At 35.5% G+C, this 17,775-nt stretch overlaps 1 protein-coding gene across 2 annotated transcripts in view; it reads left to right on the top strand.

Moving 5' to 3' along the window:
* The window catches only part of MCM9 (minichromosome maintenance 9 homologous recombination repair factor), a 194,562-nt gene that overhangs the window by 168,020 nt on the left and 8,767 nt on the right, over positions 1-17,775 (top strand). For both annotated transcript variants that reach the window (XM_074187455.1, XM_074187456.1), the window contains exons 10-11: positions 919-1,122; positions 12,001-12,083. In XM_074187455.1, the coding sequence (XP_074043556.1) occupies positions 919-1,122; positions 12,001-12,083 (287 nt within the window). The remainder of the gene's footprint in view (positions 1-918; positions 1,123-12,000; positions 12,084-17,775) is intronic.

Here is a 17,775-nt window from a genome sequence, read left to right as displayed (position 1 = left end):
ATACAAGAAAGTTGGTGGTCACTAAAATCTAGTAGATCACACTAGCCAGTGAGATCTCAAGACAGTTGACCAAAACAAAAAAGAGTTTAGGAAGGCATCAATGCCCTCTTTCTTCCAGGTCTAGGTATCATAGCACCAAAGATTAGACATGAACAAATGAGATTCATCTTAGAGAAAAGCTAACTGATTCATAAATTAGATGTTGATAGTTGTTGGAACAAGTTTCAGGATAGAATCCTGGCAAAGAAGTGAGTCAGAGAAAGGAAGACCAAATCTTTTTATGGCATGAATGTAATTTATAACAAGGCATAACTATGCAGTAGCCTTCTTTTTTGAGAAGAGATGGCCTCAAATGACTTTGGATAGCTTATCTCTTGTCTCCAGGGAGAACTGAGCTAAGTTATACAGCATAAAGACGAAGTTACAAATACCCAACTAAGATTAATTAGGAACTCTCAAATTTCAGCCAATATATTGGAAAAGACTAGAATTACCATAAATGGTTTTAGCATCTGGTATTAGACTAGGAAACTGGGGGCGGCTGGGTGGTGCACCGGGCCTGGAGTCAGGAGTACCTGGGTTCAAATCCCATCTCAGACACTTAATGATTGCCTAGCTGCATGGCCTTGGGCAAGCCACTTGGCCCCATTTGCCTTAAAAAAAACCTAAAACAAAACAAAACAAAAAAAAAGAAGTAGGAAATTTAGCATTATTATAACTTTAATTTTTTATGTACTTGTTCTGGAGAAGGATACTCGCAATGTAATATCCTTTTGATTTTATGAGCCACAAGTTATGAGCAAGAAAGGAAAGTCATCTTTTTAAAGAAACTGATTTAAAAAATGAAGTACTTAACCCCATTTACCTTGCAAAAACCTACTTAACCTTAGAAATGAGTGACTCTATACTGATCCACAGGTTGTCCAAGCAAATCCAAAAAGCTCTGGAGCATGGAAAAGATGAAAATCTACTTCTGCCTCATTAGGAACCTACAACCCAAATTGTCCGATGTGAGCAACCAGGTTCTTCTCCGTTATTATCAAATGCAGCGCCAGAGTGACTGTAGAAATGCAGCTCGAACCACTATCCGTTTATTGGAAAGCTTGATCCGCTTAGCAGAAGGTAACTTTCTTAGGACTTTCTTAGTCTGCATAGTTATTTAAAATGTGAAGTCTTGTAGCTGTGAATCTTTTTTTTTTTTTTTTTTTTTAGTTTTTGCAAGGCATTGGGGTCAAGTGGCTTGCCCAAGGCCACATAGCTAAGTAATTATTAATGTCTGAGGCTGGATTTGAACTCAGGTACTCCAGACTCCAAGGCCAGTGCTCTATCCACTGTGCCACCTAGCCGCCCCCTGTGAATCTTTAATATTGCTTTTAGGACTCCATTCTTCCAAGCATCCTTTATGCTCTCTCAGAAAATGGTTCTTGAGATATATGCATTTCTTTTTTTTTTAATTTTTTATTTTTTTTACCCCAGCTACATCTGAAAGCCAGTCTCAACATTAACTTCCAAAACTTTGAGCTTCAAATTCTTGCCCTTCTTCCCACCCCTCTCTTCCTATTGAGCAAACCAGTTCTTGGTATAAATTAAAAGTGTATATCCATGAAACACATTACTTCCATAGTTATGATGCAGAAATAAACAATACTCCCCCCCACAAGGAAAGATAAATCTCAAATAAAATAAAGTGAGGAGAAAAAAAAGTGTGCTTTATTCTGTATACAGACACCATCAACTCTTTCTTTGGGATGGACCATATTCTTTATCATAAGTCCATCAAAGAAATTGCTTCAATATTTTTCACTCACAGTTGCTTATTGCCAGTTGTATTTCCTTTCATCCTATTCCCCTCACCCCCATTTATTCTATTCTCTCTCTCCTTTCATCCTGTTCCTCCTCAAAAGTGTATTGTATCTGACTACACACTTCCATGATCTTCCCTCTCTCTTCTATCACCTATACTCCCCTTCTCTTCCCCTGTCTCCTTTTTCCCATCCCTTTCCTCTCCTATTTTCCTCTAGAATAAAATAGATTTCTATACCCAATTGAATATATATGTTATTTCCTCTCTGAATCATCTCTTCCTTTCCAATGAAAAAAGCTTTCTCTTGCCTCTTTTATGTGAAATAACATCCCATTCTTCTTCTCCTTTCCCTATCTCCCAGTACATTCCTTTCTCACTTATTAACTCCATCTTTTTAATATATTATACCTTCAAATTCAACTCCCTCCTGTGCCTTATCTATATATATATATATACTCCTAACTGCCCTAATAAATGAGAAAGTTCGTATGAGTTACCAGTATCATCTTCCTGTGCAGTAATACAAGCAGTTCAACATCATTAAGTCCCCCATAATTTGCCCTTCCCTTTTAGCCTCTCTATACTTCACCTGAGTCTTGTATTTGAAAATCAAACTTTCTGTTCAGCTCTAGTCATTTCATCAGGAAAATTTGAAAATCCCCTATTTCACTGAATTTCATTCACCTTTTTTCCTGAAAGATTATGTTCAGTTTTGTTGAGTAGTTGATTCTTGATTGTAATTCAAGTTCTTTTGCCTTCCAGAATATCATATTCCAAACTCTATGATCCCTTAATGTAGGAGCTGCTAAATCTTGTGTTATCCTGTTATCTTGTACTGTCATAGCTCCATGATATTTGAATTGTTTCTTTCTAGATTCTTGTGATATTTTCTTCTTGACTTGGGAGTTCTGAAATTTGACTATAATATTCCTGGAAGTTTTCATTTTGGGATCTCTTTCAATCTCTTGATTGGTGAATTCTTTCAATTTTTATTTTATCTTCTGCTTCTAGGGCAATTTTCCTGAAGAATTTCTTGAAAAATGAAGCCTACCCTTTTTTATTATTGATCATGACTTTCAGGTAGTCCAATAATATTTAAATTATCTCTTGTGGGGATTTGCATGAACTGATGATGAACAAGTTGAACAGAAGCAGAAAAACATTGTACACCCTAACAGCAACATGGGGGTGATGATCAAACTTGATGGACTCTCTCATTCCATCAGTGCAACAATCAGGGACAATTTGGGGTTGTCTGCAATGGAGAATACCATCTGTATCCAGATAAAGAACCGTGGAGTTTGAACAAAGTTCAAGGACTATTCCCTTTAATTTAGGGGAAAAAAACTGATATTGTCTGATCTTGTTATCTCTTATACTTTATGTTTCTTCCTTAAGGATATGATTTCTCTCTCACCACATTCAATTTGTATACCATGTATGCTGACAAATTGCCTTCTGTGGGGGGGTGGGGGGGAGGGAAGTAAGATTAGGGAAAAAATTGTAAAACTCAAAATAAATAAAATCTTTATAAAACAGGAAAAAAATTATCTCTCCTGGATCTGTTTTCTACATCAGTTGTTTTTTCAGTGAAATATTTCATATGTTTTTCTAGTTTTTCATTCTTTTGATTGTGTTTTATTGTTTCTTGATTTCTCACAAAGAATTCAGCTTTCCTTAACTCCATTCTATATTTGAAGGAATTATTTTCTTCAGAGAGCTTTTGGCCAATTCTGCTTTATTTTTTTTATTTGGAATTTATTTATTTATTTTTGAATTTTACAATTTTCCCCCTAATCTTGCTTCCCTCCCCCCACCCCAACAGAAGACAGTCTATTAGTCTTTACATTGTTTCCATGTTATACATTGATCTAAGTTGAATGTGTTTAAAGAGAAATCCTATCCTTAAGGAAAAAAAGTAAAATATAGGAGAGCAAAATTACATAATAAAATTACAGTTATTTTTTTGTTTAAATTAAAGGTAAATAGTCTTTGATCTTTGTTCAAACTCCACAATTCTTTCTCTGGATACAGATGATATTCTACATTGCAGATACCCCAAAATTATCTCTGATTGTTGCACTGATGGAATGAGCAAGTCCATTAAAATTGATCATCAACCCCATGTTGTTGTTAGGGTGTACAAAGTTCTTCTGGTTCTGCTTATCTCACTCAGCATCAGTTCATGCAAATCCCTCCAGGCTTCTCTGAATTCCCATCTCTTCTGATTTCTAATAGAAATGTACATATACCACAATTTGTTCAGCCATTCCCCAGTTAATGGACATTCACTCAATTTCCAATTCTTTGTGCCCACAAACAGTGCTGCTATGAATATTTTTGTACAAGTGATGTTTTTACTCTTTTTTCATGATCTCTTCATGGTATAGACCCAGTAGTGGTATTGCTGGATCAAAGAGTATGCACATTAGTGTCCTAGATTTCCCACATCCCTTCCAACATTGATCATTGTCCTTTCTGGTAATATTGGACAGTCTGAGAGGTGTGAGGTGATACCTCAGAGATGTTTAATCCAATTCTGCTTTTTAAGGCATTCTTCTCATTTGCCTTTTGGACTGCTTTTTGCATTTGACCCAAACTTGTTTTTAAGATGTTGTTTTCTTCAGTATTTTTTTGTAATTCCTTCACCAAGCTACTGATTTGGTTTTCATGATTTTCTTACATCCCTCTCCTTTCTCTTCCCAATTTCCCCCCTACCTTCCTTACATGATTTTCAACATCTTTTTTGAGCTCTTCCATTGCCTGAGACCAATTTCTATTTTTCTTGGAGGCTTTGGATAAAGAAGCTTTGACTTTGTCATCTTCTGGATGTGTATTTTGATCCTCCATAGGATCAAAATAATTGTCTATAGTTGTATTTTTTTCTTCTATTGTTTGCTCATTTCCCCAGCCTATACTTGATTTTAACTATTTGTTAAGGTGGAGCTCTGCTCCCAGGATGGAGGATGAACTTGTCCCAAACTTTGGAGGGTTTTTGCAGCTATTTTCAGGGACAACCCTCCCCAGGGACCTCAGTTCTTCCAAGGTCTTATGAGAGGCTCTGACTGCTCTGCTAGCCCATGCCCCAATTTGAGTACTCCCTTCTGCCCTGGAATCACGAGGAGGGTCCCTGCTCCACATGACAATAAAGTTCCTTTTCCTTAGACTGAGGTCCTAGACTGCAACCTGGATTTTAGTATGAACAAAGCAAGAGAATCCTACCTCAGGGATTGCAAAAGAGACCTCCACAACATCCCCTAATCCTTTTACTGTCTGTGGACTAGAAATGGCTTCTGGAGGGCTCCCTGCCAAGTGGCCACCCAGGCCTGTTCCAGGTTCCCAGGAATGGATTTGTGATGGACTGGGTTCTTCTCCCACTCTGGTGCAGCTCTGCTGAGCTTCCCAATTGTCCTTGGCATTCCTTGGGCTGAGAGCACCACAGCTTCCACGGACCCAGGTGATCCCAGGGATCCAGGCGTCCTGCCATCTGTTTCTGTATGACTGGAACCAGTTTACTCTTTGCAGCCCAAGCTAACCCCAGTATAACAGACTTTTCTCATGGATCTTCCAAGTTGTCTTGGGCTGAAAAATTGTTTCACTCAGAGTTCTGCCACTCTAGAATTTGATTAAAGGCATTATTTAAAGGTATTTGAAGTGGTTTGGGGAAGACCCTGCAAGATTTCCTGCTTCTATTCTGCCATCTTGGCTTTGTCCCAATATACATTCTTAAGAAAAAGGGATCTTAATTAATGGAAGATATCATCCATAATCAGAGAAGGAACAATGGAGGTTAAATTCAGACCAAAGTTTGCTATCTTCAATTTTTAAAAGCTGTCTATGTAGTGTGTCTTTTCTCTCTAATATTCTTTTCTTCTGTTTGTATATACTTCTTTCTTCACAGAAATTCAACATAATTAATTTGAATCTATGTTTAGCATGGTTATATGTGTAGAGCCTATATTAGATTGTTTTCTATCGGGGGGGAAGAAAGAGAGGAAGGGAGTAAAACTCAAAACCTTACAAAAAAAATGATTGTTGAAAACTACCATTGCAAGTAGTTGGAAAAATAAATAAAATATTTAAAGTTAGTTTAACTATGAAAGATGAAATGATTAAAGATACTTCTCTCCTTTCTCTAAAGAGGTAGGAGATTATGAGTGTGGGAGTCAGTTTCCTTCAATGTATTGATTAGTCCTGCTGAATTTTTTCTCCTCTCTTTTTTATTCTCTACTACAGAGGATGGCTCTCTGAATAGTGGAGGTAGGAGGGATATATTTGGAAATGAAAGTGATATATCAACAAAAGGTATCAAGAATGAATAAGGAGGGGGCAGCAAGGTGGTACAGTGGATAAAACACAGGCCCTGGAGTCAGGAGAACTTGAGTTCAAATATGGCCTCAGACACTTAATAATTACCTAGCTATGTGACTTTAGGCAAATCACTTACCCCATTGCCTTGCAAAAAGCAAACCAAAAAAAAATGAATGATTTAAAAAGATAGAAATAGGAGAGAAGGAAAGAAGACAGGAGGAGGGAAAGAAGAAGGGGAGGTAGAGTGGGGAGAGAAATGTGCAGTATTCACTGAGAAGTATCCTGGAGATCTTGTTCTTAGCATGACAAAAACTCACTCATTTGAGGTGGTTGTGGGGCAGGAGGAAGACCCATAAGGGGAGACCTATGTTGGAGTTGTGGTAGGACATCAGGGTGATGTACTTATTGTAGGTAGCACAAGATAGAGAAATTAAATAGATGGGATCATTCATTAGATATTTACGATGATCTTGTGCTAAATACTAGAGAATATAAATACAAAACAAAGAATCCTTTTAATAAACTTTCATATTGGGGGCAGCTAGGTGGTGCAGTGGATAGAGCACCGGCCCTGGAGTCAGGAGTACCTGAGTTTAAATCTGGCCTCAGACACTTAATAATTACCTAGCTGTGTGGCCTTTGGGCAAGCCACTTAACCCCATTGCCTTGCAAAAACTTAAAAAAAAAAAGAAAAAAAAAGAAACTTGCATATCAATAGGAGAGATATCACAAATGGGGAATGGAGACCTAAGTAGACCACTTTGATCCAGAAAGTTAGGGGGTTATGGAGAATGTGAAATATGTGGAATAGATTGACCCATTCTATCCAAGAACAATGATAGGATTGAATTGATCTTGATTCATGGTTAAGGAATTGGAAAAAGGGAAGAAGGAGGGAGAGGGAAAGAAGGAAAATATTCCTTTGTTTGGGAAGGCAATGGCTACTGTGGCAAGGTGCTAAGAAGAGAAGGAGAAGAGATCAGGAGAATGAGAAGTAAGATTAAATGAGTCAGTGTAGCTGACTCTAGGATGGAGGTTTAGTCATAGTGCTACTGGCAGTCAGTGAGGTACTGGATAAGAAGAAAAAATCTTAGCCAACAACAGGATGGTATGTATTGCTTATCTAGGGGTCTTGAGACATTGTACTCCAACTACCTTTGGACAGGGATTTGATCTTGCCAACTGCTTTAAATCAGAGACTCTTCCACCTGGTAGGGTCTTTCAAGTCATTTTGTCCGATCTCTTCATTTTAAAAAAGAAAGAAACTGAAACCCAGAGAAAACTGACCTGCTCAAGATCATATAGAGGTAGTGGGCAGCCTAGGACTCTTTCCACAATGCTAGGTTGTATCTCATATCAATTTACTTCTCACAACACTCACATGCCATTAAGGAAAAAATCTTGGGGCATCTAGGTGCCAAAAATGGATAGAGCACTGGCCCTGCAATCAGGAAGACCTAAGTTCAGATAATTACCTACCTGAGTGACCTTGGGCAAGTTATTTAACCCTATTTCCTTAAATAAATAAAATTGAAAAGGGGGGGGGGTCTCCCTTTTATATGCTAACAAGCCAAGAAGTGACAGAAAATCAAAGTACTCCTGAGACTGATCAATACTCGGAAACAATACTTTAACCTATCATTAAAAAAACTTAAAGTATAATTATATTGGTGAGTTTGTTTTATGCACAAATTTAAAAATGATTCAGTTCTCATTGTACTTTATCTGTTCTTTTTGGCTCCACATTGTAAAGTCATTTGATCAGTTATTGGCTATATTTAGTCTTCTTTGGGGGAGGGGGGAGATGGGGGAATAGGAGGAAAGAACAATAGGGATTAAATGACTTGCCCAAGCTAAATACTTATCTGAGTCACATTTGAACTCAGGTCCTCTTGAAGACATTTCCCCAATACTCTCAATCAAAACTTGAGGGTATTTTTAATAGCCCAAAGTGTCTTGAAAGTCTCATTGCAGCTTTAAGTTTGAATAGCTTTAAGGCTGTGTGGCAATAATGGTTAGATAGCCATCCTTTATGCTAGAAAGACCTGGGTTCAAAACATGCCTCTGACACAAATTGACTGTGTGACCTAGGACAAGATACCTAACCTCTCAGTTCTCTAAAGATCTCTCTAGTTAAGTCAATAAGTATTTTATCAAGTGCTAATTACAGGCACTATGCTAAAGCTATCTATTGCCAAAAAGGTTCCAATAAACATTCATAGAGGGAATTTTCTCACCTAGAATTTTGTTATATGAGGAAACCATAGGCCTAGTTCCTTTCCCAAACTATACTCATGCAGCATTCTGGTGAACCACAAGGACCACAGCAGCAACTCCAACCAGCCCTATCCAAACTAAATATCAAAATGCAACCTACAGGAATGTAGAGAATCAATTTGCTCGTGTAAAATAAGGAATGGATAGGGAGATGACTTCCCTGTACACAAAAGGTTATCTTTGTTCCTATTCCCTTGCCAGATTATATTTTATGATGGTAAATTAGACCATTTTTGTCTCAATTCTTACCTAACCTTTTGTCCCTGAATGGGTGATGCCTCAGACAAACTGAAACCTGGGAAAGATGAATTTAGAAAGACCATGGTCATCCACTCATCTTGCCTTATTGCCAGTGGCTTTGACTTTTGTCTTGCCACTGGACTTCCATTACTTTGGAGGAAAGAGTGAGTCTGACACCTTGATGCAGCTCTGCATCACAAATCCAATTTATGATCAAATCAAGACACCTTCCTGATGTCATTGGTCCTGTTTGAGAATGAAGGATAAATAAGAACAGCAAGAAAGGTCTTAGAAGGGGCAGCTAGGTGGCACAGTGGAGTCAGAAGGACCTGAGTTCAAATTTGGACTCAGGCACTTAATAATGCCTAGCTGTGTGACCTAGGGCAAGTCACTTAACCCCATTGGCTTAAATCAGTAAAATTAAAAAAAAAAAAGAAAGGTCTTAGAATAAGGTAGATCATTAGCCTTTTTTGATGACCTAGATAAGTAAAAGGAGCTTTATCTCAAAACTATAGTTTTTTATTAAATCCTTAACTACTTTTATGATAGTAAAACCATATATTTCATATGTCTATCTCATCCTGATAGGCCCAGTTCTTCAGGGAATCTTGACATTTTTCTTATTCCAGATAGTAGATTGGCCATCAACTGTGTGGTGTAACACAAAGAACATTGGAATTAAAGTTCAACAAATCACTTCCTCTCTGAGGCTCAATTTCTTCATCTTTAAATCCTAAAATGTCAATAAATTACTTACTTAAACATTTATGAAGATGCAAAACTAGCTTTTGAGAAAAAAAGTTGTTCCTGCCTTCAGGCATCCGTGTGTGTGTGTGTGTGTGTGTGTGTGTGTGTGTGTGTGTGTGTGTGTATGAAATAACCACTTCATATTGGAATGAATATTCAAGTCTGATCAATAATACATACTATCATCATGAAATCCATGATCAACCATTTCCCTTTCAAAACTTTGGCTCACACAGATTCAAAAGGATTGGTTTAGTTTTTAAAATTCATTTTTCCCATCTGAAACTTACTCCAGGAAATCATCTAAGTATATCAAGGTTTCCACAATTGTGAATGAAAGTCCCCAACTCACACATATACAGTCACTCAGAGTAATAATATATATTTATAGGGAGAGAATAATCTTTCTTCCACTCCATAGAAAATGCAAAATATTCAAAAGAGTCCATAAAAGAGGAAGGCTAGGTGGTACAGTGGATAAGGCCCTGGAGTCAGGAGTACCTGGGTTCAAATCCAGTCTCAGACACTTAATAATTACCTAGCTGTGTGGCCTTGGGCAAGCCACTTAACCCCATTTGCCTTGCAAAAACCTAAAAAAAATAAAATAAAAATAAAAAGAGTCCATAAAAAAAAATAAAAAGCATGTGGTCCTATAGAAGCCTATATCTTCCTCTTGATGGAGAACTCTCTGTCTACTGATTGTTTCCCTTGTCTATACAAATATGTCCATGTCTCTCCCATTCTTAAAACCCTCACTTGATCTTTCTATATTTGCTCCTCCTTTTTTGTGATTGAACTTCTTGAGAAGGTTGTGCCTCCACTTCTCTCATTTTTCAGCAGTCTTGCTTCTGACACCATCATTCAACTGCTGTCTTCAAAATTACTAATAATTTAATTGACAGATCTCTTGGCCTTTTCTCAGTCCTCATCTTCCTTAGCTCTTTATATCTTTTGACACTTGAACATCTTAGTCCCTTGATCTTCTCTGTCTCCAGGTTTTCATGACACGGCTCTTTCCTGTTCCTTGCTGGATCTTCATCTAAGCTCATATCTGATAGCTGTGGCTGTCCTCTAGGGCTTAGTCCTGGGACTTCTCCTATGCTAATTTTCTTGATGATCTCATCAATTCCTATAATTTCAGTTATCATCTCTATGGCTATGATTCTCATATTTATTTGTCTAGCCCTAATCTCTCTGTTGACCTCCAAATTCCCATCTTTAACTGCCTGTTGAGCATTTCAAATCAGATGTCCTTTCAATATCTTAAACTCAATGTGTCTAAAGCAAAATTAATTACCTTTCCCCACAAACCCTCCCCTCTTCCTAACTTTCCTATTACTAACAAGAGTACTATCATCTTCCTAGACATTTCAGACTCACAATCTATGTGTTATCCTCAATACCTCACTCTCCCCACCACCACTACGCTATCCAATCTTTTGCCAAGTCCTGTTGATTCTTCTTCCCAATATCTTTTTTATACTCCCTCTTCTTTCCTCTGACACCATTATCACCCTGATACAGAGCTTTATTACCCCTCTACTAAACTGTTATAATAATCTTCTGTTTGATCTCCATGCCTCAAAGTCTCTTCCCACTTCAGTCCATTCTACATTCAGTTACAAAGTGATTTTCCTAAAGGACAAATTTGACCATGTCATCCTCTCCTCCCTCCCCCCTTTCATAAATTCTTGCAGCTCCCTATTTCCTTCACAATCAAATAGAAGATTCTCTATCTTTTGAAGCTCTTCATAACCTTCCAGTCCCTTCCCACATTTCCAGTTTGCTTATACTTTATTTACCTCCTATGGGATCCAGTGACACTGTTCTTCTTGCTTGTTCCTCTGCATTTCCCAACTCTGCATTTTTACTGACTGTCCCCATGCCTGGAACTCTCTTCCCCCTAATCTACTCCTCCTGGCTTCCTTTAAAATTCCAACCTATTCAAGGAGGCTTTTCCAGTTACCCTCAATGCTTGGTAGAAATGCTCAATTTCAGTTAGAAGTTAGTGAAAGTAAAGTTGTAATTTTTTCCCTATTCAAGTTTCTGGACCCCTGAAACCTTTGGGATGCCTATGGACCCCAGGTTAGCAATCCCTGTTTTAACTTATACATATGGAGCTCAACTTGGACCTGTCCCTAAAGAATCCTTTAGGAAAGAAGGCAAATAAGCAACTTATATCCTTGTCCTTTCTGAACCTAGTTTTCTGAGGTTTCTTCTCAGTTTATGAGAAATATAGGAGTGTGACTAGTCACATACTAATATTCTGTTATAGTAGATCATTAAGGCAGAATCAAAAATAGTTTGTAGTGTTGAATTTCTATTCATATAACCTATTTCTTTGAAGGATCTCAGAGTACTGTGTCAAAGTATACCAGATATCTTTGGGTGAAGTAGGTGGAATAGATTGCTTTAATTATTGTAGAAAGCATCTGCAAAGCTATGTAAGTTTAGCTCTTTTCTGCTAGTTATTGAGAGATTAATTTGTCATTAGTCATTCATTCAGAAGATAAATTTTTTTTCCTGAACTAGAAGAAGAATTGCATTTACCATCCCCACTCATTCAAGTAAAGAAAGTGACTTGTATCCTGGTGACTCCAAATGACTTATTATTTTCCTAGCTCATGCTCGGCTGATGTTCAGGGACACAGTGACTCTGGTAGATGCTATTACAGTGGTATCAGTGATGGAATCCTCAATGCAGGTAAGTGTTCATGCTGAAATATTAATTCTAAACACTTAGGTGGGAAAAAACAGTTTATTCTAACCAAATAAACTATCATAAGTTTAAAACTTGAAAGAAATTTGATAAGCATGTAAGCTTTGGTGTTATATATTCATGTAAAAAGTTTTTAATTATGTGACTAGATTAGAAATTTGAGTCAAATTTTTGCTCTTTATATTCATTTTAGAGTCTTATATAGTATCTTATTTAATAGACATTTTGTCTAATTTAGTTTATATTGTATTTCTATTCCTCTGACTTTTTGCATTAATATTTCTTGAACTTCTTTAATTGTCTGTTCAATTCAGATGATTCAGAAACACATGTTCCTCTATCTATCCTTCATAGTTCATATTTTTGACTATTAGGTAATTATACCTGACTGAATATCTAAGTATTCAAGATTTCTTTTTACTTTGAGCCTGTTAGTAAATCTTATAACTTTCAGCATAATGGTTTCTAGAATTATTTCTTCATGTATAATTCCATTCAGTAGATATTTATTAATTATATAACTACTATGTTATTAATTTTCTAGGTGTAGGGCATCAGGATAGAAAGACAAAACAAAAACAAAAACAAACTAGTCCCTGTTATTAAAGAACTTTTATTCTACCAAAGCAGTATAACATGGATGCCAAGAAATATATGGAACTAAGAAAATTGAGAAAAGGAATAGTAATCATTGGGATCAGTGAAAGCATCCTAAAGGAAGTGGTACCTGAATGGAGCTTTGAGGGAAGACAAAATTTCTGAGATGTAGAGGGAGCATGGTCCATAAAAGTATAACAGCTTGTGTAAATGCATGGAGACAAGAAGTGGTATCTTGAGTTTGAGGAGTGATTAATTGTTCAGGTTGGCTGAAATGTAGAGTTTATGAAGGAAAATCAAAAAATGTAATACTAGAGAATTAGGTTAACACCAATATTGTAAAGGGCCTTAACTACCAGATTAAGCAGTTTGTATTTTATCCTATAGGCAATAGAAAATCTCTGATGTTTTTGTGTCTAGGAAACACATGATCAGAACAGTGTTTTAGAAAAATTATTTTGACAGTTGTGTGAAAGATGGGTGAATAGGAAATAAAGTAGAGGAGAATAAGAAAGAATGGTCAGATAGGAGGTAGAAGGAGAACTAAAAAAAAAGATTTTTTTAATTTAAAAAAAAGAATAACTAAAAGAAAACAGAATCATATAATCCAAAACAAAAGAGAATCTCTAAGTATAATCAGCTATTTGAAAAGCTGAATAGAGGCTCAAAAAAAGATGAGAACTGAGAAAATCATTGGATTAGAAATTGGTCAAAGGACATCACCAGTTTTCAAAAGAAGAAATAAAAATTGTTAATAATCACTTTAAAATGTTAAGCTTACTAATAGTCATATAGATAATAAATGAAAAAACTTTAAAGTACCACCAATCCAATAAGGAAAAAAATAAAAGCAACATTAAATACATAAAAGTTGATGAAGATAAAATTGAGGAGAAAGGGTATACTTTATGCACTGCTAGTAGAATTGAAAACCTGAATAGCTTTTCTAGAAAGAATCTAGAAGTATATATTAAAAGTTGCAAAAGTAATCATAGCTTTTAACCCATAATTCTGTTTTTGAAAATATACCCTGAAACTGTTCTCAAAAACAAAATTTTTAAAAAGCTATCTGTGCAAAGATTTTTATGTAGCATTATATGTAATCTCAGAAAATTGGAAATTACCTACCTAACAATAATTGAACTGGTTAATAAATTGTAGTGCCCTAATGTGATGGAACAATATAATACAACTAAAGCCAGGAAAGAATATAGTATATAAAAAAATCTGGAAAGATCTTTATAAAATAAAGCAAAAGGAAAGAAGGTAGAAGCTGAAAAAAATGAATGAAAATAAATGGACAAGCAGAATTTTGATGAGACTAAGATGGAGTGATGGAAAGATTGTTATGATACTTTATGTATTAAAATTATTTAATTTAAATGTAAATAGATGCTAAGCTGAAAGAAAGTATGAATTCAGAACCAACCTTAGAACCAGAATTATCTCTTATACATACTGCTTGTGTGACCCTGAGGAAATCATTCAACTGTCAGGGTTCCAGACACTTTAAAATTCTAAATGGTACCTGCAGAGGAAGCACTAAGCTATATTGGTCAAAAGAATTTCATCATTGGAAGTTCACTATACCTATGAAATGATGAGCTTGATTTAAAAAAAATTCTTGAGCAAGTTTAGTTGGTCATAGAAAAATGCTGAGCTTTTAGGAATTTTTTTTTTAACAGAAAGAAAAGCCAGTGGATTTCCCAATAGTTGGGTAACCCTGGAAAGATTGACTTAGTGGGAGGTCAAATTGCAAGGAACTAAGAAGTGAATGATGAGAAAGTAAAGACAGTGGAGATTGTTCTTTCTAGGAATTTAACAGTAGAAGGAAAGAGAAAGAGATAAATGGGAAAAAATTCTATTCGCATTTTTCCCAATTTCTAAGGTTTGTTTTTGCAAAGAGCATTTTATAGTTGTAATCATATAGATCTCAAATATGTTTTAGTAAGATTGTTTAATCCCAGATAGTTTATATATGTTATAATCATATTTTTCAATTGACAAGCATTTATTTTTTCTCTCTTTCACTCTGCCACCAATTGGGAAAAAGAAAGAAAAACAAAATTGAACCAGATATACTTAGTTGAATAAACAAATTTCCACAATGGCCATGTATAAAGTATGTGTCATTTCATTTTCTCTCTGTGGTAAGCAACATTTTTCATCATTGATCCTCTGGAATCACAGCTGGTCATTGTACTGATCAGAGTTCTTAAATCTTCCAAAGTAAGTCTTTAAATGTTTTGTCATTGCATTATATAAATAATTCTCCTGGTTCTGCTCACTTCTTTCTGCATCACTTCATACAAGTTTTCCCAGACTAATTTCTTTTGGGTTTTTGTTTTTGTTTTTGCAAGGCAATGGGGGAGGGTTAAGTGACTTGCCCAAGGTCACACAGCTAGGTAATTATTAAGTGTCTGAGACCGAATTTGAACTCAGGTCATCCTGACTCCAAGGCCTGTGCTCTATCCACTGCCACCTAGCTGCCCCTCCAGGCTAATCTAAAGCCATCCTTATTTCTTAGAATACAATAGTATTCTATTATATGCATCTGCCATATTTTGTTTAAACATTTCCAAATTTATGGAAATCTCCTTATTTTCCAGTTCTTTGCCCCTAGAAAAAGAACTGTTGGGAACATAAATATTTTTGTACATATAGGTATCTTATTCTAATTCTTTCATCTCTTTGAGGTATAGGCCGATTAGTGGAATTGCTGGTTCTAAAGGATAATTAAATACTTCCACATTGCTTTCCAGAATAGCCAGATCAGTTCAGAGTTCGAATAGTTCATTGATATGCCTGTTTTCTTGAAACTCCACCAACATTTGTCATTTTCTTTTCGTCAACTTTGCCTACCCAATGTGCATGCAGTAGAATTTAAGAGCTGTTTTAATTTGTAATTCTCTAATTATTCATGATTGGAATTATTTTTGTTTCATATATCTGTTGATAGTTTAACTTTCTTCCCATGAGAGCTATCTTTGTCCTTTGACCTTTATCAGTTGAGGAATAGTTATTATTCTTATAAATTTTAATCAGTTCTTTATGTATCTTGGAATTCCAGATCTTGATCACAGAAACTTCCCCCCCCTCCAATGAACTATTTCCCTTTTAAATATTAACCACTTTGGATTTGTTTTGTGCAAAATGTTCAAAGTTGTCCATTTTATCCTTTGTGACCCCTTTTTGTTGCATGTTTGATCATGTCCATAGAATGGTAAAATTATTTACTCCTTTTCCCCCAATTTATTCAGAAGGAGACATTTTGTACTTAAAGCCATCTAGAATTTATTTTGGTGTATTGTGTGAGTTGTTGGTATAGGCTTCATTTCTTTTCTCCCAGCAGTATTTGGTGAATAGTGAGTCTTTACCCTGGTAGCTGTAGTCTTTGAACTTATCAAGCACTAGATTACTAGCTTTTCTTGATTCTGTATGTTGTGCACCTAATCTCTTCCACTGATTGATCTCTATTTTTTAACCACTTTGTGAGGACAGGGGGGATTCCCCATTTGAAAAATGGTCAAAGAATATGAAGAAGAAATTAAAGTTATCTATAGTCATATGAAAATATTATTTAAATCACTAATAATTAGAGAAATTCAAAATAAAAGAACTTTGAGACACCACCCCCACCTTTCAGATTAGCTAAAATAATAAGTCCTGGAGGGAATTTGGAAAAAGAGGAACCCTAATGCATCATTCTGGACAACAAATTGTAACTATATCCAAAGGGCTATAAAACTGTGAAGATCCTTTGACCTGACAATACCACTACTAGTTATTCCAAAGAGATAAAAGAAAAAGGGGAAAGGACCTATTTGTTAAAAAAAAATATATATATATATATATATATATATATATATATATGTATATATACATATATATATATATATATATATATTTATAGGAGCTTTTTATGTGGTGACAAAGAATTGTGAAGAGGTTGACTAATGAGTTTGGCATGTGATTGTGATGAAAGACTATTATGCTACAAGAAATTATGAAGGGAGTGGTTTCAGAAAAACCTGGGACAACTTCTATGAAATGATGCAAAGTGAAGTGAGCAGAACCAGGAGAATATTGTACACATTAATAGCAGTATTGATAATCAGTTGTGACTTAGCTACTCTGATCAGTACAGTGATTCAAGATTGATTCATGTTGAAAAATACAATCTACCACTAAGGAGAGAAGTGATGAACTAACAGTAAATGCCAAATGAAATATATTTTCGCTTTATTTTTAAACTTTTTTTTGCAATATGACTAATATAGAAAAAATTCTTTGCAAGACTTCACAAATATAATGAATATCATAAGGCTTGCTTTCTCAATGAGTAGTGGAGGGACTGGAAAGAGGAAGAGAATTTGGAACTGAAAATTTTAAAAAGATGAATGATAAAAATAAATGATTTTAGAAGAAATGTTGGTGATTTATTTGAATTTATTTTATACCCTACAATTTTACTGATGTTATTATTTCATTTTTCATCATTTCATTATATTTTCAGCTTAACTAAGGTTTTTGTAGATAAACAGCTAAGTGGCATAGTGGATAAAGTACTAGTCTTGGAGTTAGGAGGACAGAAGTTTGAATCCAGTCCCAGATACTTGACTGACACTAGCCATGTAACCTTGAACAAGTCATTTAACCCTCACTATCTTGCATCCAGGGCCATCTCCAAGTCATCCTGATTCATATCTGACCCAGATGACTCTGGAGGAGAAAATGAGGCTGGTGACATAGCACAGCACCCCCTACTCAAACCCAATTCATGTATTTGTCATGACATCACCTCCTTGATGTTAAGGACAAACATCAATAAATCAAGCTAAGAATAATGTTTTCTATTTTTCTAAAGATTAAAGGGTTTTGTTAAACTTTTTAAAAATTTATTTATCATTTTGTTTTTTCCCAGCTACATGTAAAAGCAATTTTAACATTCATTTTTAACAATTTGAGTTCTATTTTTTTAATCTTTTACTTAATTAGATATGGAAGGAGAATTTATTCATTCACCTGAGAGAAGCTGAAATTAGTGTATCCTTGTGATACTTTCCTTTCAGGGAAAGAT

This window comes from Macrotis lagotis, chromosome 5 (genome assembly GCF_037893015.1).
Source record: "Macrotis lagotis isolate mMagLag1 chromosome 5, bilby.v1.9.chrom.fasta, whole genome shotgun sequence".
In the NCBI taxonomy this organism is placed as follows: Eukaryota; Metazoa; Chordata; class Mammalia; order Peramelemorphia; family Peramelidae; genus Macrotis; species Macrotis lagotis.
The sequence above is the reverse complement of the archived record's forward strand: the minus strand, read 5'-3'. Positions and strand labels throughout refer to the sequence as shown.